The 21004-nt window shown below is 37.4% G+C and overlaps 1 protein-coding gene across 9 annotated transcripts in view; it reads left to right on the forward strand.

The window, feature by feature from the left end:
* NOL4 (nucleolar protein 4) overlaps positions 1-21004 on the forward strand; it is a 201319-nt gene that overhangs the window by 137520 nt on the left and 42795 nt on the right. For 5 of the 9 annotated variants that reach the window (XM_074899009.1, XM_074899011.1, XM_074899010.1 and 2 more), the window contains 2 exons: positions 14474-14653; positions 15397-15588. In XM_074899009.1, the coding sequence (XP_074755110.1) occupies positions 14474-14653; positions 15397-15588 (372 nt within the window). The remainder of the gene's footprint in view (positions 1-14473; positions 14654-15396; positions 15589-21004) is intronic. The other 4 variants (XM_074899012.1, XM_074899013.1, XM_074899015.1 and 1 more) reach the window with 1 other exon arrangement.

Below are 21004 nucleotides of genomic sequence, written 5' to 3' on the forward strand. Positions count from 1 at the left end.
TAAGGAAGTGTTTTATGCTCTGTCAGTTTGTCTGTCCCTGCCTAACTTTTGAAAATATTGACCAATTTCAATCTAATTGGGTAAGGTAGGAATCTTGAGAAAGGTGAGTTGCTATAAGTTCTGACTCAAGTAGAAAGACCCAGGTAACTGTCTTCATGAGGTCCTTTCATTTTGAGAGGCAGAAGCTGCTTGGGCAATGAGTACCCTCGCAGCCCTCAACAAGCCACCAACTCTTTCCCCGTAATAAGTGGGAGAGACATGGAGTGAAATGGAGAAGGCATTCTGGTGAGGACTTGGGGATCTAGCACATAAGTCAATAGAATTTCAGGTTTCTTTCTACTTGTTGAAGTATAATATACTGTATATTTCTGTATAGGAATCACTGAGCAGATACTAAAGCTACTCCTTTACAGAACTCACAGAGATGAGCTATGACTGCCAGAGTGAGTCACATCCCTGTATTTTGTTTGTCGCTTATGGCACTGTTGAAAGCACTTAACTGCATAGGGAAATTCAATAGCTTGAACCCGTATGATCACATTCATTTTAAAACAGTAGTATTGGAGTTGCAAAATTTCTTGACAAGCCTGAAGAGGTCGTATTTGCCAGAGAAAACCAATTTCTATATGCTTTCATTGCCTACGTGATGTTACTTTTTAACAGTGGAAAACAAAGCTTTTAGTGTCCTATGCCACATGTGAGCAGATCCTTGTGTTCAGCTAGAGCCCTCCTATAGGGGTTGTAGGCTGAGGGTCTACAAAAGGAAATCCTGTTGTGTTTACTTTGTTGACTGAAAGATTGACAGGTAGTTTAGCAAGTTGGAATGGAAAGCAAAATACAGAAAGTAATATTCGAGATGTTGCCTTATAGACAAGTAGACGTTGCTGGTTTATACGTTCTGGCATTGCAAAGCTTGATGGTAAAAATTGCACAGGTACATATGTGTTTCAGGAAACCGTCTATCTGGGGACCATTGTCTGAGTCATAAAGTTTTCATCTAGATTTTAGAAAATCTGACTGTAATCCCTTAGCTACAAAACAGATACACTGTAGCCTTTTCAGACACCTTACAAGTTCCTTCTGGCGAGCTGAATCACAGTTTCATTGAGAAATCTTACATTTAGAGACTCATGGCTCCAAATGTCCAGTGCCTACCTAGATAACCAGCTGAGATGCTTTCTAGATGCACATCAGGGGAATCTCAAGAACTTCTGTGTGCAAAAAATCAGTAAGACAAGAAGAGCAGATGAGTTTATTTTCTGCTTTGTGCAGCTATCTTTGAATCCACAGAATTTAGGCTGTACCCTGACCCTTAGCTCACACACTGTTGATTTAATCAATCATAAGGCACAAGTAAAAATCTTGGGATAAAAACTCTTGATATTTTCTTGGTACATTGATCACAGTGCAGATCCTGACAGCTGAACCAGCTTCAAGTATATGGGTGCTTTTTTGACCCCACATGACCTTCTGCTCTATGGAATCATCTCTGAGCTGTTCCTGATGTGTCTCACTAGGCAGGAAGCAAGTTCCATGCAGGAAAGTTCAGAGAGCTGCAGGGATGCCAGCGCCAGCTGATGGTGCTGGATGCATGCAGCAGGTCTGGCACACTAAGGGGAAGACTGCACAGATCATGCATGTGCAAAAGAGATCATTCTACTTAGGTTCATTAAATCTGGTTACTCACTAGCGAAGGGGAACTTTAGTAAAGTGATCCTTGCCTTTCAATTTCTAAAATTCCTGCTTACTGGTTTCTTGATCTGTGGCGTGGCCACACAACAGAGCAGAGTCAATGCCACTTCCAGTGACAGTGATGGGGGCTGTTCACAGAAAACTCTTCTGTCCCTCACATTCTGTGCATCCTGTATTTGGGTTTAGTAAAATGCAACAGATGAGAGTTACATTCTGCATTCATATTCCAGAAGGATCTCAGCCTGTAGATCACAGCACTGCATGTCTGGAACTCAGGTAGAGCTCTGTGAAAGAGGAGAATGGGGAGTATACAGTGTAGGCAGCTGCAGCATGAGAGGAGGGGGCACTTCCTCAAGATAGGCATATGGACGACTTATTTTTAATTTTAAAAATATGTTCTATTTTGTTTTCGTCTTTATTCTTTCAATTTGATCTATGGAAGGTAAGGATAAAGTAGTAGTCATGTAACATTAGAAAGCAAATAGAAACAGACACAAACTTTTAAAGCTTTAGGCCAGTTCACATCTGGATCGGAACTTTTCAGCTAGTTCTCTTTATGCAATAAGCTGACTTAATATAGGATCGAATCCCTTTTCCCTGAATTTGAGGGCAGGAGGGAAGGATTAAATCATTTGGGTTGGAGCAAGATACAAAGCAGTTTTTATAGCTGTTCACTGCTCCATAGTCAGGCATTGAGTTGTGATACCAATATGAGAAAATGTATTGCCTGCTCTGATTTATTCCATTTTTCTGGTATACTTCTAGCTGGTTTTCCTCCCACAATTCTTCCTCTACAACAATATGGACAATATGTGTTTTTTGGAGGAAGTGGAATTTTGAAAAATAGGATTTTCTACTCTGCTAGGGGAGTTCTCCATTGCTGGATGGTGATAAGAGCTATGCTTTGTGCACTGACTTAGTAAGCTAAAGTGAACATATGTAACAAAGTGGTCTCTAGAATTTACAACTCAAAATATCTCTCCTAATAGAAGCTAAAAATATTGTTTGTTGTAAATGAGTTTGAGCTTTTACAGACCAAGTTTATTAGATCATCTTGGAAACTTCTGTGCTGCTTAATGGCTGCATGATTCCCTCTAACTGAGCTCTAAGTACCAATGTGGCAGAAACATTTTGCAGTAAACAAAGATTATACAACTACAAGAAATCACAGAGAGTACTGGAGCACAGAGTCGAGTTTGGAAGAGCAATTTCCTTTCCAAACAGCAGCTGTTCAGGGAGCTTACCCTATGCCATGCTATCTTTGTATCATATATATGCTTTGTACAAATTAGAAAGTGCTGTAGCAACTTGAGCAGGTAAATTTATGGATTACAATGAGAGTTTCTGGTTTCTTCAGGATGGTACCATGAAAGCTATGATCTAATAGAGATACTTAATGATATTGGTAGGGATTTAGGAGGCTACAGTGATCTCCCATTCTTCTGGGGAAGAGCATTTGCTCTTCAACACAACTGTGGTGTTTGCTAGAATTGGTTCCCTGAACACTTTGATCAGGAACTGCCTTTTCTTTTGTGAGTCATGTTTAATGCTTTTTGTAATATTGTCCTCCATCTCCACCCCCAAAATGTCAGACTGTGTCTTTAGCAGGAGCAGGCCAGAATAGCGTTAGGACTGAAAGGGTCTTTTGTTGTTTCTGTTTCTTGGTGCTTTTTTTAATATCAATCCTAAGGATGCATTGGTCTGTAGAACTAATGGCTAGAGATTATGAGGAAATCTCCTGCAATATTCTTATGGTGGTTGTCATGTGCTAACCTCAAGCAATACATCTGGCTTACTTGTATGATAAATGCTTTATTTCTCCTTCCCTAAACAAGGAGGGTCAAACTACATGCATTTCTTACAAACCAGTCTAAAGATTTATTTGTGGCAGATAAGTAGGGAACTAAGCAGTAATCTATTCCATCAGCTTCAGCTACAGACATCTCAGCTGCTCCCCTATCACTCAGACTGTTGCAAACTGGGAACAGTCCAGTCCAGTCCAGTCCCATCCTGTCCCGTCCCATCCCCCCAAGTTTAGGAGCCCTGTCTTCATCTGTGCCCACTTGATTTGTCTCAAGATTTAGATCTCTCTAAATCTCCCCACCTGGCCCTTAAGCAATAATTAAGGCAATTAGCTTCTGTCTCCCAGGGCTAGTTGCTAACACAATCCAGCTGATTTACTTCCAGAGACATTTTATAAAGCTCAGCAAAGAAAACAAGTTGCTACTATAAACAGGTAGAGGCAAGAGGCAGAAAGGAAAAGCAAGAACAAGCTAGTCCTTCATTCTCTAGTTGTGCCCTATTCTTCTCTGTAAGCAGTATGCTCCTCTCTTGCATGTGGAACAAATCAGTGTTGTGCCCATGTTGCATTCCTAGCTAATCAATCTTTAATATGTCATCTTATTAGTGGGATAATTATAAATGGTTCAGTACTGAACAGATTATTTTGGAATACCTGCATGTCATTAATCAATTGGCTTTGTTTTTTTAGCATGGGTCTGTCTCTTAATATGTTACCATTACTGTCTTTTTTCCTCTAATCTGTGCTTCTGAACATGTAAATGATTGGTCAGACTCTCATGATCAAAAGAGAAGCAATGACAGGACAATCACCTCTCACCTATTCTGGCACATGACTGTAGTGACTGAGCAACACAAACCGAAGGAGGGAGAGCCTAAATTTGTCTCAATTGATGGAGATGGGTGAATTGAAGTTCCATCCTCCCCTGTTTCCACCAAGTGATTTTTAAACTCCTTCCCAAACATTTGCATTTCTGCCATGCTCAGACTGGAAAGGTGAAAGGTGGGAGAACCTCTGAAATGCCATTGTGTAGGAGTGAAGTAGGAAGAGGAAATCACAGGGAAAAATTTACGATATATTCGGGAAAAGAGCATGAAGAAAGGTCAACTGTTAAACCATTTTCCTCTTTCATCTTGATCATAATATTTAGTTCCTCATTATTTCCCACTTTTGTTCTGTGCACTGTGTTCTTCTTAATCATATGAGTTAGGATAAAAAATGCTGCTCCTCCTTCCTTATTGGAAAATACAGGTTCACAGCTCAGCATGTGACTGTGTGTTTAGCAAGTTCAGCTGCTGTGTAGCTGTTCCTGGACCTCAAATAGCACTATTTTGCCAAAGTCCTGGCAAGAACAGGACAGAGGCATCCTTTCTCTATGTTCCTTTCCTTTTCTTTACCTGGTGAAAACAAATGACCCCTTCCTTTGCTGCTGCCACTCTAGTGACACGCAAATCCTGCAGTGGTGATGTATTATTATCCCTGCATCTGTCTCTTCCATTGCTCTCTGGAAGTTTCTTTTGAAACTTTGTACAACCTGGAAGCCTTTTGTGTAGCTTCCATCTTCAGCTTCCCTGGGATACACAGAGACAGAGGAGCAGGGTGAAAGTAAGTGTGGAAAAAAAAAATATTTTCTCCTGCCTTCCTGATACAATTTAAAGTCTTTTACCTGAGAATGTGTTTGCTCCTTGGGAACATTGCTCTGCAGATAGAAAAAGCTTGCATATACCTGAGCTGCTATGGAGAAGTAGAAAACTTCACAGTAAAAACTGAGAGGAAGAAAAAGGTGGTGGAGTAAAGGGGCAGGTACAAAGTCTTTAGATTCTTTGTGGTTGTAGATCTCTTAGCAAGGACTTCATCTGTACCTGACAGTTGTAGATTCAAGGGATGTTGTTCACAAATAAGCACGTAATTTCCCAGTATAGATTCATGCTTTGGGACTTGAAAAAATAGCCTCATGTTTCATGTTTGTAATTGAAGAAGAAAACAGGTTATTGAACCCTTTTGGTGTCACAGCTTAGATTTATGGAAAGAGGGAGCAGAGGGAAGTTTGAGGAGGATGTGAAGGAAATAGTATGAGAGTCAAGAGAACAATGCAAGAGGAGAATAAGGCAAAAAGAACTAAAAACATAATGAGTTCAAAGAGAAAGAAAAGAATGAAAGATTTTAGGAGAAAGCAGCTTGGAAAAAATGGTTTAAACTGATCTGAGGGGCATGACCAGAAGGAATAGCAAAGGAGGAAAAATAAGAACAAGGATTGTGGCAGTTTTCTAGTTCATTGTAGATGTTTGACAAGGGGCCTGTGACTAAACCAGTGAATTGCATGTGGTTTGTCTTCCCTGGTTTGTATTCCTCATTGCTAAAGTGGGGAAGGGGATTCTTCTACTTAAGTTTTCCAGCAGCAGTATGCTTAAGATCAAAATAGAGCATCCAGTGATGCCATGTTGACAAGAAACACTGCTCTTTTGTATTTACAATAACATTATTTCCCTGCATATAGATACCCCTAAGAAATTAATATCCTAGAAATCAAACAGTAAACTTAGGACATTTAAACTACTACTCAGCAAATTATTTCACTCTTGTATCTCAATTCCTGCTTTTGCTGACAATAACTTCATACCGAAGTCAGACTTCAGAGGCCCAGACTGCAGTTGTAGTATTCAGCAACTACTTTTGTTTTGAAAGCTAGCAGTGGTTTAGGATATTTTCTAACAAAAGGGGTAGCACTTTTGGCCTTTGATGTATAGACTGAGTTTTGTCAGGGATTCTGCTGTTTCCTTGCAGGAGAGTTCCTATGAAACTCAACTGTCTGTTGTACCCCTGTTGATGTGCTCAGTTATGCCTTACTCTTCTGTCACTTAGATGAGGACAAGCTACTAAGAGAGGAGTGAGAATCTTGAAGCTTGCATTACGATTGTCATTGTAATATTCAGGTTTATAAAGGTCTTATCCATCTTAGTTACTTCCGAAATGTCTTGCCTACATTAGAGGTTTCATTTTCAATTTAAATGGAATGAGAATAAATTAATAGCCTAGTGTTTTTGCAAAATAGTTTGTAGGTCTTACCAGCCAGTGGTCTACAATTTACTAAAGAATTGGTGGTCACAAATGTTCGCTACCTGCCTATACTGTGAACCTCAGTAGTCAATGAAGTATATTTCATCAGAAAAATGTTCTCTAATCCCCACATAAAATGTCACTATTTAATTTATTAAAGAAAACAAAAAAGAAAAAAAAACATGACAAATGGAAGGCTGTGGAATCTGGGTGGAAACTGTAAAGGTTCTTGGAAAAAGGTCAAAATTTTACCAAAAATTAAAAAGGGTGGTTTTTCAATAGAAGTTTTTGATTAATACAGTTTGACAAAAGGACAAGAACTACATGGGGCACTACAAGGCTGTTGGCTTCACAGAGCTATGGTAGTGCCTATAATGTGTGTTCATTCTGTCATTAGGAGACCACTTATGAAGTTTCCTTACCTTTGATAATAAGGTAGGTTTTCTTTTTTTCTGATAAGGTAGGCTCTTATGAGAGTAGAAGATCTTCATTCAGATCTTATGGTTTGATTTTGGGTGTACTATAGGAAATGTTAAAATCTTCTATTGGCTCACAGTTTGCAGAAATCCAGAAGTTTGTGATGGAGCTTTCCTATGTGGCAGCCTCTGTTTCTCAAATTCACAGATCCTTTTAAAGCTTAAAAATAGCAGTGTATGATGCCAAAAATAATTTAAGCTTTTATTTGAGTCCATCGCTATTTAGCTTTGACTTTTTAACTCCCACAAAGGACATTGTATTTTTGCCAAAAATACAGCAGCCACATTTTACAACATGACCAGTTATTAGGGGTCATGTAACTAGGGTTTTTCAGTATTTGTTTGAAAATACCTGTCTTCCTACATCAATGACAGGAGTTCTAGAAGTCAAACAACTTTGTAAAATAAAAGCTGTGAGAAGTAGGCAAGTGTCCTGCTCTGTTAAATCAGCTCTGCCCTGGTACTCTTGACACTTGGTGGGCTGGGGAGGTTTGGCCATACTTAACTCTGATCCTTCAAGAGTTTTCCCTCTCCAGAATGTCTGGGGAAGGAGTAGGAATCTTCCTGAAGGTGCCAAATCAGGTAATAAGAGATCAGTGGTGGACAAATTAGAAAGAAGCTTATTAAACTATTGTCTCTAAATATACTTCATTCTTCTACTTGACAAGTATTCTCAGTTGCCTCTCTGTTTTTACTCAATTTCTGAGGTTACCTCTATTAGAGCAAAGTGATGTATTTCAACAATGTTGGTCAGTACTAGTGGTGATAGACCTAGGATAGTCTATATTTTAGCTAAAGGGACAAAATATACTACAGAAAGATCGGGGGGGGGGGGATGATGATGTCTTTCAATTGTTTTTTTGTATTTCAATTGTTTCTTATCTTTCAATTATCCAAACTTCTATCTATCCAGATAAATCCTGATGGAATGAAAGTGTCTGGGTAATTTACAGTTTACTTATTGCTAATAAATGTGCTTCTGTTGAATATTATAAGCAGACTGGCTAATTACTGAGAAAGAATGAGCAGGTAGTCTTAGGAACAGTCACTGTTGTCTCAGTGACTACTGTAAAAACAATGACTCTGAGGAAAAGACCATGTCAAAGATAATTCAGGACAAAAATATTTTTATTTCCTAGTTCCTGTTGTAAGGAACTGAACAGTTGTCTTTCTGGAGCTCATATTGTTAACACAGAACAAACAGGAAAGATCTTTTAATATTTCCATGTAATACAAATGTTGTGTATAGGTATCTTACACAATCTACTCCACAACACTTTACATGTTAACACTTTTATGAAGTCAAATCTATGATGCTCTAGATTTCAGCTATCCATTCCTCCAGTAAAAATGCTGTTATCCTCATGCTCCAAATAGCAAAATTATACACAATGACACCTTCCCATTATAAAGGGTGAGATTTTATGGAGGAGCTGGAAAGGCCAATTGTGGTGTAACAAGGGCAGCAAACTGGCCATAGTCAGATGCAAGGATATGGGTAAGTTGAGAAAATGTGTGACAGGTTTATAAAAATGAGGTTAATTGGATCTTGAAATAAATGGTGAGATGCTGGAATTATATTTGAGACTTCACAGTCTTTTCTGTAATGAGAAAAATATGATGGGCAGTAAAGTTCCACAGACATGACAGTATGAAGGTTTAAAGGGGCCGTGTAAAAAGGATAATAACAGTAAAGTCTGGAAGAGAGAAAGGCATAGGATTTAAGAGGGATTGTGGAAAAAAATGGCTTATTAATGAAAAATAATAGAGCTGAACTTTTATCTATAAAAAACTGAAAGAGGATTGCTTTGGATAATAGCTGAACCTTAGCTTTCCAGTTATGCCTCCTGCTTTACTGTTTGAATTGAGGAGAAAAAGATGGGAATGTTTGAATTCATAGTTTAATCTCTTTTAATACCAAAAGGGCACGTATGTGCCAAATGTATTTTATGTTTTCTAATGTGTTATTTATATTATGTATGTTATAGAATTAATGTAAAAAAACCCCAAGCACTATCTCCTGTAGGCAAGTTCTGTGCAATATGGAAAACTCACAGTTTGCACAGGAAAGAAAGGGCAATTCTGAGAATCCAACATAAATTTCAAATATAATTTTAAGGGGAAGATATAATTTTCCCCTTAACTTTACAAGCTTAACCTTTTAATTTTGTTTATATGTAAAATAAAATACATGCTTCTTACAGTCAGTTCACAAAACGCAGTGTGTTACACTTTTTTCAAAAACCTTGTCATATGAAGAATCATTTAAAAATGTAAATATGAGATAAAAAAATTAAAATTAAGTTCTAATTTAATTGACAATTCTGGGAGAAAAACTTCTTCAAAGCAATCAAACCTGTTGTCATCAGAATATTCTAATCCCTTTCTGTATCGTAGAAATTTTTTTAATAAAAATATGTGTACACAGTAGCACATGGGAAAATATGTGGGAAAGCACACCTAATTTGCAAGAGTAATTACTGAAATTGTAGACTTTTGTGTATTCAGTGGTACAAGGGGACTGACTGAGATGTAGAAAGAGAAGGAAGAAAGGGTTGGAGATACAACTGAGGAGACAAGCAGAACTCTGTCAGCTTTACATTATGGTTTTATTTACTCATTTAAAAAATTTGTTTAGTAACTCTTACAGATGTGGAGGCAGATTTCTGAAATAACAATCGTGTATAGCCAGTAGAGTGTTTTCATCTCTGCTTACCTCCAAACTCCTTTCTTTTCCATGCAGTATGGAAACCTGTGCTAATGTCTTGCCAGCTTTTCACATCTTCAAATCTCTTTATCTCACAGGAGTGCTGTGATTTATGAGTGTCTAAAGTAACAACTGAAAGAATTACACACTATCCAACTAAGTGTAGAACTATCCAACTAAATGTAAATGTAAAACGCAATGTCAATGTGAAAAATTAAGCTTCATTTAAAAAAAAATAAAATCTGTTGCACTTCATTCAGAGGCTTTTTTCCCTGAAAAGGTGGGGTCTTTTGTTCCCTTTTGGAGTTTTTAAAAAACCCCACAACGTCATGATTTCTCCAATTTTTGGTCATACAAATAACCAGCCTCAGTAATTAACTTTCTGTCACTGAATAACTTTTGGTCCAGTAATCAGCAACCTTCTTTGTACACTCACCGAGATAGCCAAGAGTCTCTTGCTGTCAGTTGCTGGGAGTTGCTCTTTGAGAGAGTTTCAGACCAAAGAGAGAACATCCCGAGCTGACCAGTAGAATGATTACAAATCTGGAAAACACTGTTTCATAGCATGCATGAATTTATCGGGAAGAGAAGATGAAGGGAAGGGACATGATAACAGTCTTCAAATGTCTGAAAGATTCTTGTAAAGAGCAAAGAGAAGTCTCTCTTCTCTAGGTACATCTGTCCTCTATTGTGATACATGGTAGAGGCGTGAAAAAGAAATAGGCTTAGTACTGTTTATGAAAGTCAGAGGTGGGTGTTAAGAATATTTTAATAACTCTTAAGACAGTGAAGCACAGATGGAGATTGTCTGAGGGACACATGGCATCTCTGTCACTGGAAGTCTTAATATAACAGCCAGACAAACAGTGGTCAGGAATGACCTTCTGACTTTGTTCTGTGGCAGCAAGATGAACTATTTAACACTGTAATGTCCTCCCAGGTCTTTTATTGTGTGATTTGACACTTACCTTACTTCAGGTAACTTTTGTTGCTGAGTTGTAATATGTTGGAAAGATGTTGATATTTCGTGTCATAAGCTCCTGAAAGCAGGTTGGTAGGCAAGAACCTTTACCTTCATTTTTATAAAGCAGAAGTGTCTATTATTGCAAGGAAATGATTAAAATAATTAACTCAGAACCTTCAGAAAAAGTCAAGGACAAAGCAGCCAGAATATACCTATCAACATTTTAGTATTTTTAAGACAACTTTATAATCATCTAAATGTTTGGGGAAGGGAATAGTCTTGACCTTAGCCTTGGTCTCATTTGTTCTCCTTGAATAATTTCACATTTTACGTTTCTGTCATTTTCTTTTCCAGCTCCCATTTGTTAAGCACAAAGGTTTCACCTGTGAAACTTATGTGTACTAATGCTTCTGCTCCATGATTGCTTTAATCTTGCATTGTTGTCAACAGAGGTGTGTATGCTCCCTCTGTCCCTTCCATGCTCATGCCTCCTGTCAGCACAAAGGTTTGTGCTTTCAGATGGTGGACTAGAGCCAAGATCTGATCCTGGTCTTAAACAGACTAGCAAAAGAAAAAAAAAACACCAAACCAGCCCCAATACATTTTAACCAGGATCACTTCTCCAGTCTAGTTCACTGCAGGACCATAAAAATGTGTACGGGAATCTGAATGAGCAGGTTCCTGTCTGGCAAAGGTGGGAGTAGCCTTTTGAAAGGACAGTGCAACACCTAAAACTGGGGAATGTGTAAAAAGTTGTCCTCTTCAGTCCTACTCCATGTTTGTTCATCACTGCAGCTGCTTAATAGAGTACCAAAAAAAATGCTTATCAGCTTCTGCACAACTGCAGAGTCAACACTCTGTCAAGTGAGTAATCAAGTGAGCAAAACAGTCTGTTCCTTCTCTGACTCAATATTCATGTGTGTAGAAATACAAAAAGGTAGAAATTTTATTCTTAAATGAGCTTTTGTAACATCTTCCCTCAGTTTGCTGATGAAACAGGTAGGAAAAAAAACACCTTTTTTTCCTGGTACTGTACACAGTCTTCAAATCCACAATGAATAAATATGGATTCCTGCCATACAACTTTCTCAGAGTATGTTTTTCTCCATGGTTCATTTAGGATTCTAAAGTTATTCTTGAAATAAATATTTTGGAGAAGACATTGGACAAGGCTCTCTATGTAATGCTTTCTTTAAAAAAACCACAACTATTGCATTTTTGAGAGACATAGCTCATGCATTTTGGCCTATATTTCTTCCCTTCACAAAAACAAATCTCAATCCTGGTGCATAATTTATGATCTTGGCATCCAGCCCAAACATATGTACATACTGAAGTCAGTTTTGCATCTGTTTAACTTCATGCACATGAGTAGTCTAATTGGATTTAGTCTGATGAAATGACTCATGCGAAATCAAGTGTTTGCAGAACAACGGTTTCAGACAGTAGGGTTCTTCAGGGCAGTAGCTTCTACAGCTTTATATGGTGCCTAGCACATGAAATGGCTTTTTGATTATCTAGAAGCCCAGATTATCTAGAAGCCCTCTGCATGCTGTATAGCTGTAACATGAGGTGAAATGAAGAAGCACAAAAGAACAAGTCTTGCAGTCTAGGTCAGATCTTCTACTGCATAGCACTTGGACACAATTACAATAATTGTAACAACTTATTAATTATAACTTTTTAAAAAAAAAATTCTTCTGGAATCTCTTCATGATCAAGGAAATTCACTCTTACAGGCTGCAGCTGTGGGCCTTCTGATAGACACTGGCCAGGTTAAATACAATTGCTTATATATGCTAGACCCTCTGGTAAGTTATAACTGTCATCTCCTGTCACGATGGAACCATATTCTTCTGGAGCCTGATAATTCAATGGATTCAACACCTGCTGCAAGGAAGAGTTATCTGAAGGGGTAGTATAGTAGTGTAGAGATTCATCATCTTCCCAGAACAAATTATCAGTGTGTCAAAAAAAGGGACAGGGTTTTTTGCTGCTCTCTCAAATCTTATCTTTCCATGCCATTTCACATCTGCCATCCTGAACCCTGGCTAATTTCTTGCCTCATAACTGTGTAGTCATAGACTGTAGGGAGAGAAGAGGTGATGCTGAGCTTGCTGCTTGTTGAAGATGATTGTGCTCAGAGGCTGGTTCTTCTGTTTTCTTTTGATGTTTTCTCGTTCTCCCTACATCTGCTGTAAGGTTTTAGGGAATGGAGAGTGGTCTAGAGTGAAGAGACTCAAAGAAGGGGTTGAGAGAGGCTGCAAGATCTGATGTTAGGAGCATTAAGGATTAAAAAATGGAACTCCAGGGGATTAGTACTGTCAGAATATAGTCTGGGGAGGACAGATAAAAAAGGGAGGGTTGGAGTATGACTGCTGTTAAGGCAAGACAAGGAAATGTATGGGAGTGCCTCCAAAACTGATGATGTACAGAGTACCGATGTAAGATGGAAATGAAAACAGGGAAAGAAAATAAGAAGTTGGAGTAAGACTATAAAGCAAGAAGTATACCTTAAAGATGAATGGTTTTATTGTCCTTTCCCTCCTACCTCACTGCCCAGCTGTGACTGCTGAAAACACCCTGAAATAAAGACAATTTTAGGAAGCTCAGGATGTAGATCAAAGCATGTGATTTTAAGTATTTGAAATGTATTTCTGATTGAGGCATTATGCTCCTGACTTTTGGTGACATTTAGACAGGAGGCACCTAAAAAAGGCATGTATGTGAAGTTCATTGTGTAGCACCTGATTCAGGACTCTCTGAAGTTAATAGACTACCATATGCTTTGAAGCAAGAGAAGCAAATATTGAAATATTACAAAATATTATAGAAGTAAAATGCTGCTCTAAATTACCTAACGTGAATCTGATGGCTCTGGTGAAGATGATACTCTATGATACTGTTGTGTGACTGGGGGAAAGCTTTGATCTTAAACTGTTAAGTTTTAGAAGGCTTTTTTATTACTGATGTCTTTTTGTGGCCTGCAGTTTAAAATATATGCAGAGGAAACAGGTAACTGAAGTCTTGATACTGCAAGGAAAAATTCACAGTATTGGCTTCTGGTAATTTAAAACTTTTTGGTCCTACAAGTGGATACACTTTAATGAGATGGTCATCTGTTTTATCCAGCAAGCTGCTTTTCTGTCCAGGGGAAAGTTCTGAATACTGATCTGCAAAGGGAAAATGGCTTTACCATATGATTCTCAGAAGAGCATTCAAAATGTTAACAAATGTACACATCCCTAATTCATTTTGGGGTTTTGCAAGTGAAGCTAGAAGATAATCATCTCCATGTTTTGAATAACTTACTGCAGCTCTTGATAGTATTTCATATTGATTGGATGAATATCAGTTTCCTACTTAAATCCTCTTTGCCTAAAAATGTGTCATTTTTAGTCCTTTAGAGTTTTCTCCAAATCAACTGCCCCTTATTTACATCTTGGCTAATAAAAATAACTTGGTATTTGTAAGAAACTTCTGTATGTAGTACTTAAGCAAGGATGTATGGCAAAGTTCTCATGTTAAATGTAATTATCGTAGGTAATACATTTGTTAATTGATTTACTGAATTTGCAGCTGGTTACATTTTTTTAAAGTACTGAAATGAATATTATTGTGAATTGTTCACTCTTACAAGGATTATGAGCACTTTATTTGGAACAAAGAATAAAAAGAAATCATGGAATTCTTGTAATATTTATAAGCATTTTTGATGAGTAGACCTTATTTCCATGGTGAATTATTACAAACATATTATGTTTGTCCGTTTTCAGTCCCCTGCACATAGCTATTCAAGCTATGACTCTGGCAAGAATGAGAGTGTAGGCAGAGGTGCTGAAGACCTGTCTCTGAATCGAGGAGATGAGGATGAGGATGACCACGATGAGCAGGAAGATCCTGAGAAGGTCAATGAATCAGACGGGGTAGAAGCTGAGCGACTGAAAGCTTTTAATGTAAGTCCTCTTGCACTCATTGTCTTGTTTACTTCTACTATTCCTTTTACATTGTTATTTATAGGTAAGTTTGACAATATTAAAGGCACGTTAATTTAATTTTCACGATTTATTTCAATTATAATTTTAATGCACATTAAACTCTTGCCAGCAGATGACAGATTTACTGTGTTTTATTTAGAATTTTAAGGCAGAGTGCCATCTTTACCAGTGAGGAAAACAAAGTTTTGTTCTATATGTGTGCGTGTGCACCTGTGTGTGTGGATGTGGATGTGTGTATGTGCATGTTCACCCACTGAATGGAAAGGGGCTGTAGCTAGTTTATCAGAAGACCATTCCAGTGGTCAGCTGTTCTCTATTGCTTTCTCAATGTATGTAATTATGCATGAAAACACAAGCAATTGTTCAAACAAAGAAAAAGTGAGAGTCAGTTCAATAAAATGATTAGCAATCACAGCTTATTGTTAATAATGAAACTTAAGTAGTGCCTATTTTCACAGTCTGTTCTGGTTTATCTCACAAGTTCTGTATCCTATAGACTATTCTTTTCTTGTCTTTTTTTATAATCAGCCCCCCTAAAATAACCCTTTAAAGAACTGTTTGCTTAATATTTCTGGCTTCCCATTACAAAGCTCTTCAGTGGATAGAAAAAATGTCTTCCTATCAGTAATCAAGACAGGAAGCTAGGAAGAGAAGAGAGCCGCCCTCCAAACCCATCTCCTCTGTCTCCCTCTTGCCAACAGATGTTTGTCAGGCTGTTTGTAGATGAAAACTTGGACCGAATGGTCCCAATCTCTAAGCAGCCCAAAGAAAAGATCCAGGCTATCATTGACTCATGCAGGCGACAATTCCCTGAGTATCAAGAGCGTGCCAGAAAACGCATACGTACTTACCTCAAGTCCTGCAGGCGGATGAAAAGAAGTGGTTTTGAGATGGTGAGTTTTGATTTAAAACCCAGCCCTAGTTTCCATCAAAACCCCATATGTAAATCCATGGCACTATTTTGTTTTCATCTTAGTGTCTTTTTTTGTTTGTTTATTTTTTGGGTAATACCAGGTCAGAGGTTTATTTTTCCCTCCTTCATTCTTCCTGAATTTATTCCCTTTGTTCACTGGTTTAAAAATGCTTTGTGACACAAGAGTTCACAAGATGAACTAGTATGAATGCATAGGGAAAGAAGAACGAAGCAAGGCATAAGGAGGGAAACCAAATGATGGCTTGTATAGTGACTTATTTCTTGCTTTAGGTTACAGTTAGAGATGTTTTTCCTGGAAAAGTCTTTCAATAAGATGGATTTTTCTTTAAAATGCCTCTGCTAACTGGATTTCTGTGAGCTCTGTAAAAATTAGGTCCTACTAGAGAAATGGTATACCCAAGAAAATGCCCAGTGTGGTAACATCATACTGGCAATGTTTTTGACTTTGGGGTTTTTTCTTGTACATTTTAGTCTATTACTTATCAGTAAAAGTTACTCATTTGAAATCTTTCAGTTGACATACAGGTGTGCAAAACATATTAAATGGTTTTAAAACACAGACATCAAGCTTACAGATTGAGCATCCCAACGGTTTAGTAATTGTAATTGAACCAAAACCCATGAAAATGATGATGGTATACAACTGTCAGTGCTTTCAGACATTATTATTTTAGTATTACTTGGTAGCACAAGAATGGGTAATAATAAGTTTTCTTACCAACTGGCAGCTTCATTATCTCTAAAAAACTTTTGTATTTGCAAAACCCAGGAAATTTGGAAGAAGCTAGGTAGCTACACACCTTATGTCTTAGCAATCTTTGTGGCCTTTAGATGACAACAAAATCACCCCATCATTACAAATAGATACCATTTAGTGATTAAACATATCATTTTTTTTTAATTAATCATCTGCAAACCCATTGATTACATTTAAAAATTACTGGAGATAATTGAATTTTACTGTTTCTCTCTTTCTCTCTGTCTTTCTCTTTCCTGCAGTCTTTGCAGAATACTTATGATTTCCATATGTTGTTTAAAATGTTAGCTGACAGTTCTAAGAACAAAATATCAGATTTATTTATAGAGTAAGACCACTATTGGATAACACAAAAAGCAAAGACAGAAACTAAGTTTTTAGATGTGTTTGTGATTCTAATGGACTGCATGGTGTTATTATTTAAAACATGGGTATAACACTGTTTCTGAACAATGGGAACACAGATGAAGAGAGACAGGTAGAATAAAGGACATCTGTATAGATAAAAGTGCCAAAGACTGACCGGTGGTGTATGTGTCAGATCGTATAGCCTTCTGAAATAAAAGAAGGAAAACCAGAAAGTAAATATTTTCTACGATACACTAAGTAGCATCAAATTGCATCTAATCACTCTGGCTGAAAATAATTCAGCAACATCAAGTTCAGCTTTCATGATGCCAAATATTTTTATTTTGCTGTACTTTCAACTGAAGATACTTACAAAATTAGCCAATGCTAGTGAGTCTCCTCACTGTTCCAATTTATGGCCTCATTACTGTCATTATTTACACTGATGAGCGGTTATGTAAACTGACTCATTTTTTGTTATCTGAAAGACTTGTGCAACTGTTTTGCAATATAAATAAGGGACTTACCGTCTGACCCATAAGAGCTAGGTTGGCTTGACTTCAGTGCACATTTGCAAATGTTACTTTCATATGAATAAAGGTTGCAGGATCAAATTTATTCCTGGGAGGCAAAAAGGAGCAGAGATTACCAGGAACATGATCCTGGTAAACTTTATAATTCAGAAATATTCCCTATTTTTATAATGTTCCATGACAGTTTATGATGGGCTTTATTTATTTTTCAACAAACAAATTACCCTCTAAAATGTTGACTTCGCTGCCCATGAATGGAAATGACAAGGCACTGAAGCTCATGCCAAAGGTTTCAGCCCTCTTGTGCCTGAAGGGAAATCTGTCCTGCTCCCCCATTTGCAGGTAGGAACATGAGCCAAAGACTATCCTAAGTCTTTGGAGGAGACTAACATCCTAAGAGAATAAGTGGTGGTTTATGTTCATGTCTTGAATAATTCTGAAATGTAATACATACCCATTTGTTAATTATTTTCTGATTTCTAAATTACTGTATCAGCATCTCCTGCTTATAAGCAGTTTTAGAAAATGCTACCATGGACAGAGGCACTTGGCTGTATGATTATTTTAAATGTATTTACCATTTTGACAGTGGAAAAGAATTACTTTGTCTGGATAATAACATTTGTTCAAAACAATCATGAAAGGACATGTTGGTGTTGATTTGAATAAGGTGTTACCCTCAAATATAGCAAAACAGGATAATGATCTCCTCAGGAGCAATAGCGCTACTGTTGTTATATTAAATAGGATGTCAGATAATAATCTCCACAGGAGATGTCTTTTGCTATAGACATATTAAAGACAAGTTTTTCATTTTGTTCAGGTTCAGAATGCTTCATTTTGAGCATCTAGTTGCAAGAGAAAAAGAGAATTATTTCATATATGGCATATGACAGTTCAGACTGTGTGTGGAACAGTGCAGCTCTCTACAGCGTCATATTGTAAAGTGAAGAGAAAATGTAAACACTAAGTTAAATTAGTGTAAGACTGCATGGTAAAGATGAAAAAGCACGCCTGAGGCCTGCTTCTGTCAGTTATTTGCCATCTGTAATCCAAACGACAGTTCTTACTGTATAACAGGCCAGTTCTAGTTCTGAGGCAATGGGAAAGGCTCAGTCTCATGAGTGTTCATATTGTTAATTAGTGTGTTTCTTACTATTAATATTTTCAGGAGGTTGCTTATAGTTATTCTGCTTCTACTTATGACAGATATTTGTGTGTGGAATCCAAGGCAGCTTGCATAGCTTCCTGTTACAAATATTCCTTTGAGGAGTTCCCTTTCTACATTGGAAATGCTTCCCCATTTGACTGTTCCGCTTGTAATTGTTTCATTTTCATTCTGACACAAGCATATCCCTCAGCAAGGCACTGTCAAGGTTTTTCTCATGAATTGTGAGATTGTTTTTCTCCTCCCATTGTTTCTTGCTTATGGACTGTTGAGAATGTTCTCCTACTAAACTCTATGATCTTGCTCAGAATCTTTCATGGAGAGGGAAGTTTTTCAAGTCCTGAAATCGCTGGCTTTTGGATGGGATCTCTAGGTTGTGCTTTCATCTGCACTGTGCTGTAGCACTTCGTGAAATTCTTAAAATTCTTGATGTTCTTAAAGAAATTATTTTTCTCTTCATTAGCCCATAAGCAAAAGAAAAAAATATATTACTGCCTCTTTCTCGAGGACTGATATTAATGAGAATTCCTTTATATACACTGTTTTGTGACCCATATATGTTATGCAAGAGGAATTTTCTCCCTGAAATGGTCAAATGACCTGTTTCACTTATGTTTTTAAAATCTGTCCTTTAGACTTGTACCAGCCTCTGTATTTACAGAAGACTGCCAATTTAAAAAAGATAGTAGAGAGCTGCTGAGGATATGTGGTATGTATTATTTAGTTACAGTCCAGAAAAAATTTGGAAGCTAAAAATAATCAAATTAGGTTGAATTGACTTAATAATTAAATCTTCTTACTAATATCTGCATCTTCCCATCTTCATGATTTGCTATCATCAGTCTCACTGCATTCATTTTGAAACTGCATCTTACAGTATCTTTCCACAGGTGTGCCGTTTTTTCTATCTGCATCCCAATGCAAGAGCAAGGTCTTAAACTCTCATTCACAAAGAGATTCTTTGTTTTGTTTAAAAAACCCCCAAAACTCCTTCCTAGGCATTACTGTAATAGGAAACAATAGTAGCAAAGAACAAAATGTTCTTATGTATTGGAGAGAAAAGTCATAATGCTTTTCATTGTCTGAAGACAAGTTTGAATGTGTCAGAGAAGAAGAGTCCCACTATGCCTGAAGACAGTTCCTCAGTTACATCCTGGTGTTGTTCATCCCAGCTCCTTCTGTCCTATTGCCAGCCTCAATAACAAATAGCTAAGCTCTGTATCTTTCACTGCTTCTGTCATTTGGTTGTGCCAATTGGCTGTAAGAGGTGTTTTCACAATTTCTGACTGTGCACATGTTGATCGAGGTGTTTTAAATGTGTCTTGTGTCTTGGACTGCTTCTATATTGTGACTGAGCAACTTTGGTAGGGGCTGGTTTTCAGAAGGGGGTACATTTTCTGAAATCTGCCTCGTTAAGATTTCTCAGGATAGATATCTAGCTTATGTTTTTAAGTCTTGGTTTTAGAGAGAGGAAGCTTTCGTTATTTACAGAATTTAGTGCTGAATAGTCCAGCTGCCCTTGCAGTCACATGGCTTTTCAGTCCTCAGGCCTTTTATGGCTGGAAAGGTCATAAGATTTTTCAGGAAGATGAGGGTTTGTGGATTCAGGGATGCATATCTAATCTTGATTCATAAGCTGGGAGGCATTAAGAAAACTGTCACAAGAACAGTTACATGGAGATCTACAAATTGTTATAGAATTCTTGCTTTGTATTATACTATACCCCAAACTCTGTTGATTGTTCACCTTCCTTTCTAAGCATCTCACCCTTGTTTGACAGTGGTTAGCTTATGCAAGTCTGATGGGCCACCTGGCTGAAAAAGGGCAAAGCTACTCTCAGACAAACTTTGACTTCTTCCATTAGGTCTGACATATCCTTAAAAACAATAATTCTAGAAACAGTTTCCCTAAGGCTCTTAAATATTCTCTCTCTCCCCCCCCCCCCCCCCCGTTAGTGAATATTCATGATTTTTAAGAACTGCTTTTTAAATGTCTCATATACCTTTTGCTTTTCAATAACTATTCCAAGTATAGGCAATTTTGGAAAAGTGAGTGGCAGAAAAAGTTACACTTTTTCCAGTAACCTTGGAAAATATGAGGAAGTTGGCTTTGAAAAAGACATGGTATTTGGAAAAAGAATAAGAACTATAAAATGAGAAATACCTAGCAACCTGCTAGTGATTAGTCTTCCACATTCTGTGATAGAGGAAAAGATAGGAATGCAATTTTGTCATTAGTTTCACTTTTAAAATTAAATTTAGAAGAAAAACAATCCCCTCCAAAATGGCAGTAATTTCTGGTATAGAAGAAACCCCCTTTTTATGGGAAAAAAAAAATCTGGGGAAGAAGAATGTTCACCCTGATTACTTGTAAGCTTGAAATCAGAAAAAGTTAGTAAATACATCAGTTTTTCTTATGCTGTGATTCTAACTTAGATTGAGACCTCTGCTGCAATGTGATTTGATTAGCTGGTTTGTGCCAGTAGCTTAAAGATGGGGAGCCTGTTCAGTCTATTTCTTTAGGGAAACAAGAAATAATGTTAAATCAGCGTTTCCTAGTCCTCTGGAG

Source organism: Athene noctua, chromosome 2 (assembly GCF_965140245.1).
Source record: "Athene noctua chromosome 2, bAthNoc1.hap1.1, whole genome shotgun sequence".
Lineage (NCBI taxonomy): Eukaryota > Metazoa > Chordata > Aves > Strigiformes > Strigidae > Athene > Athene noctua.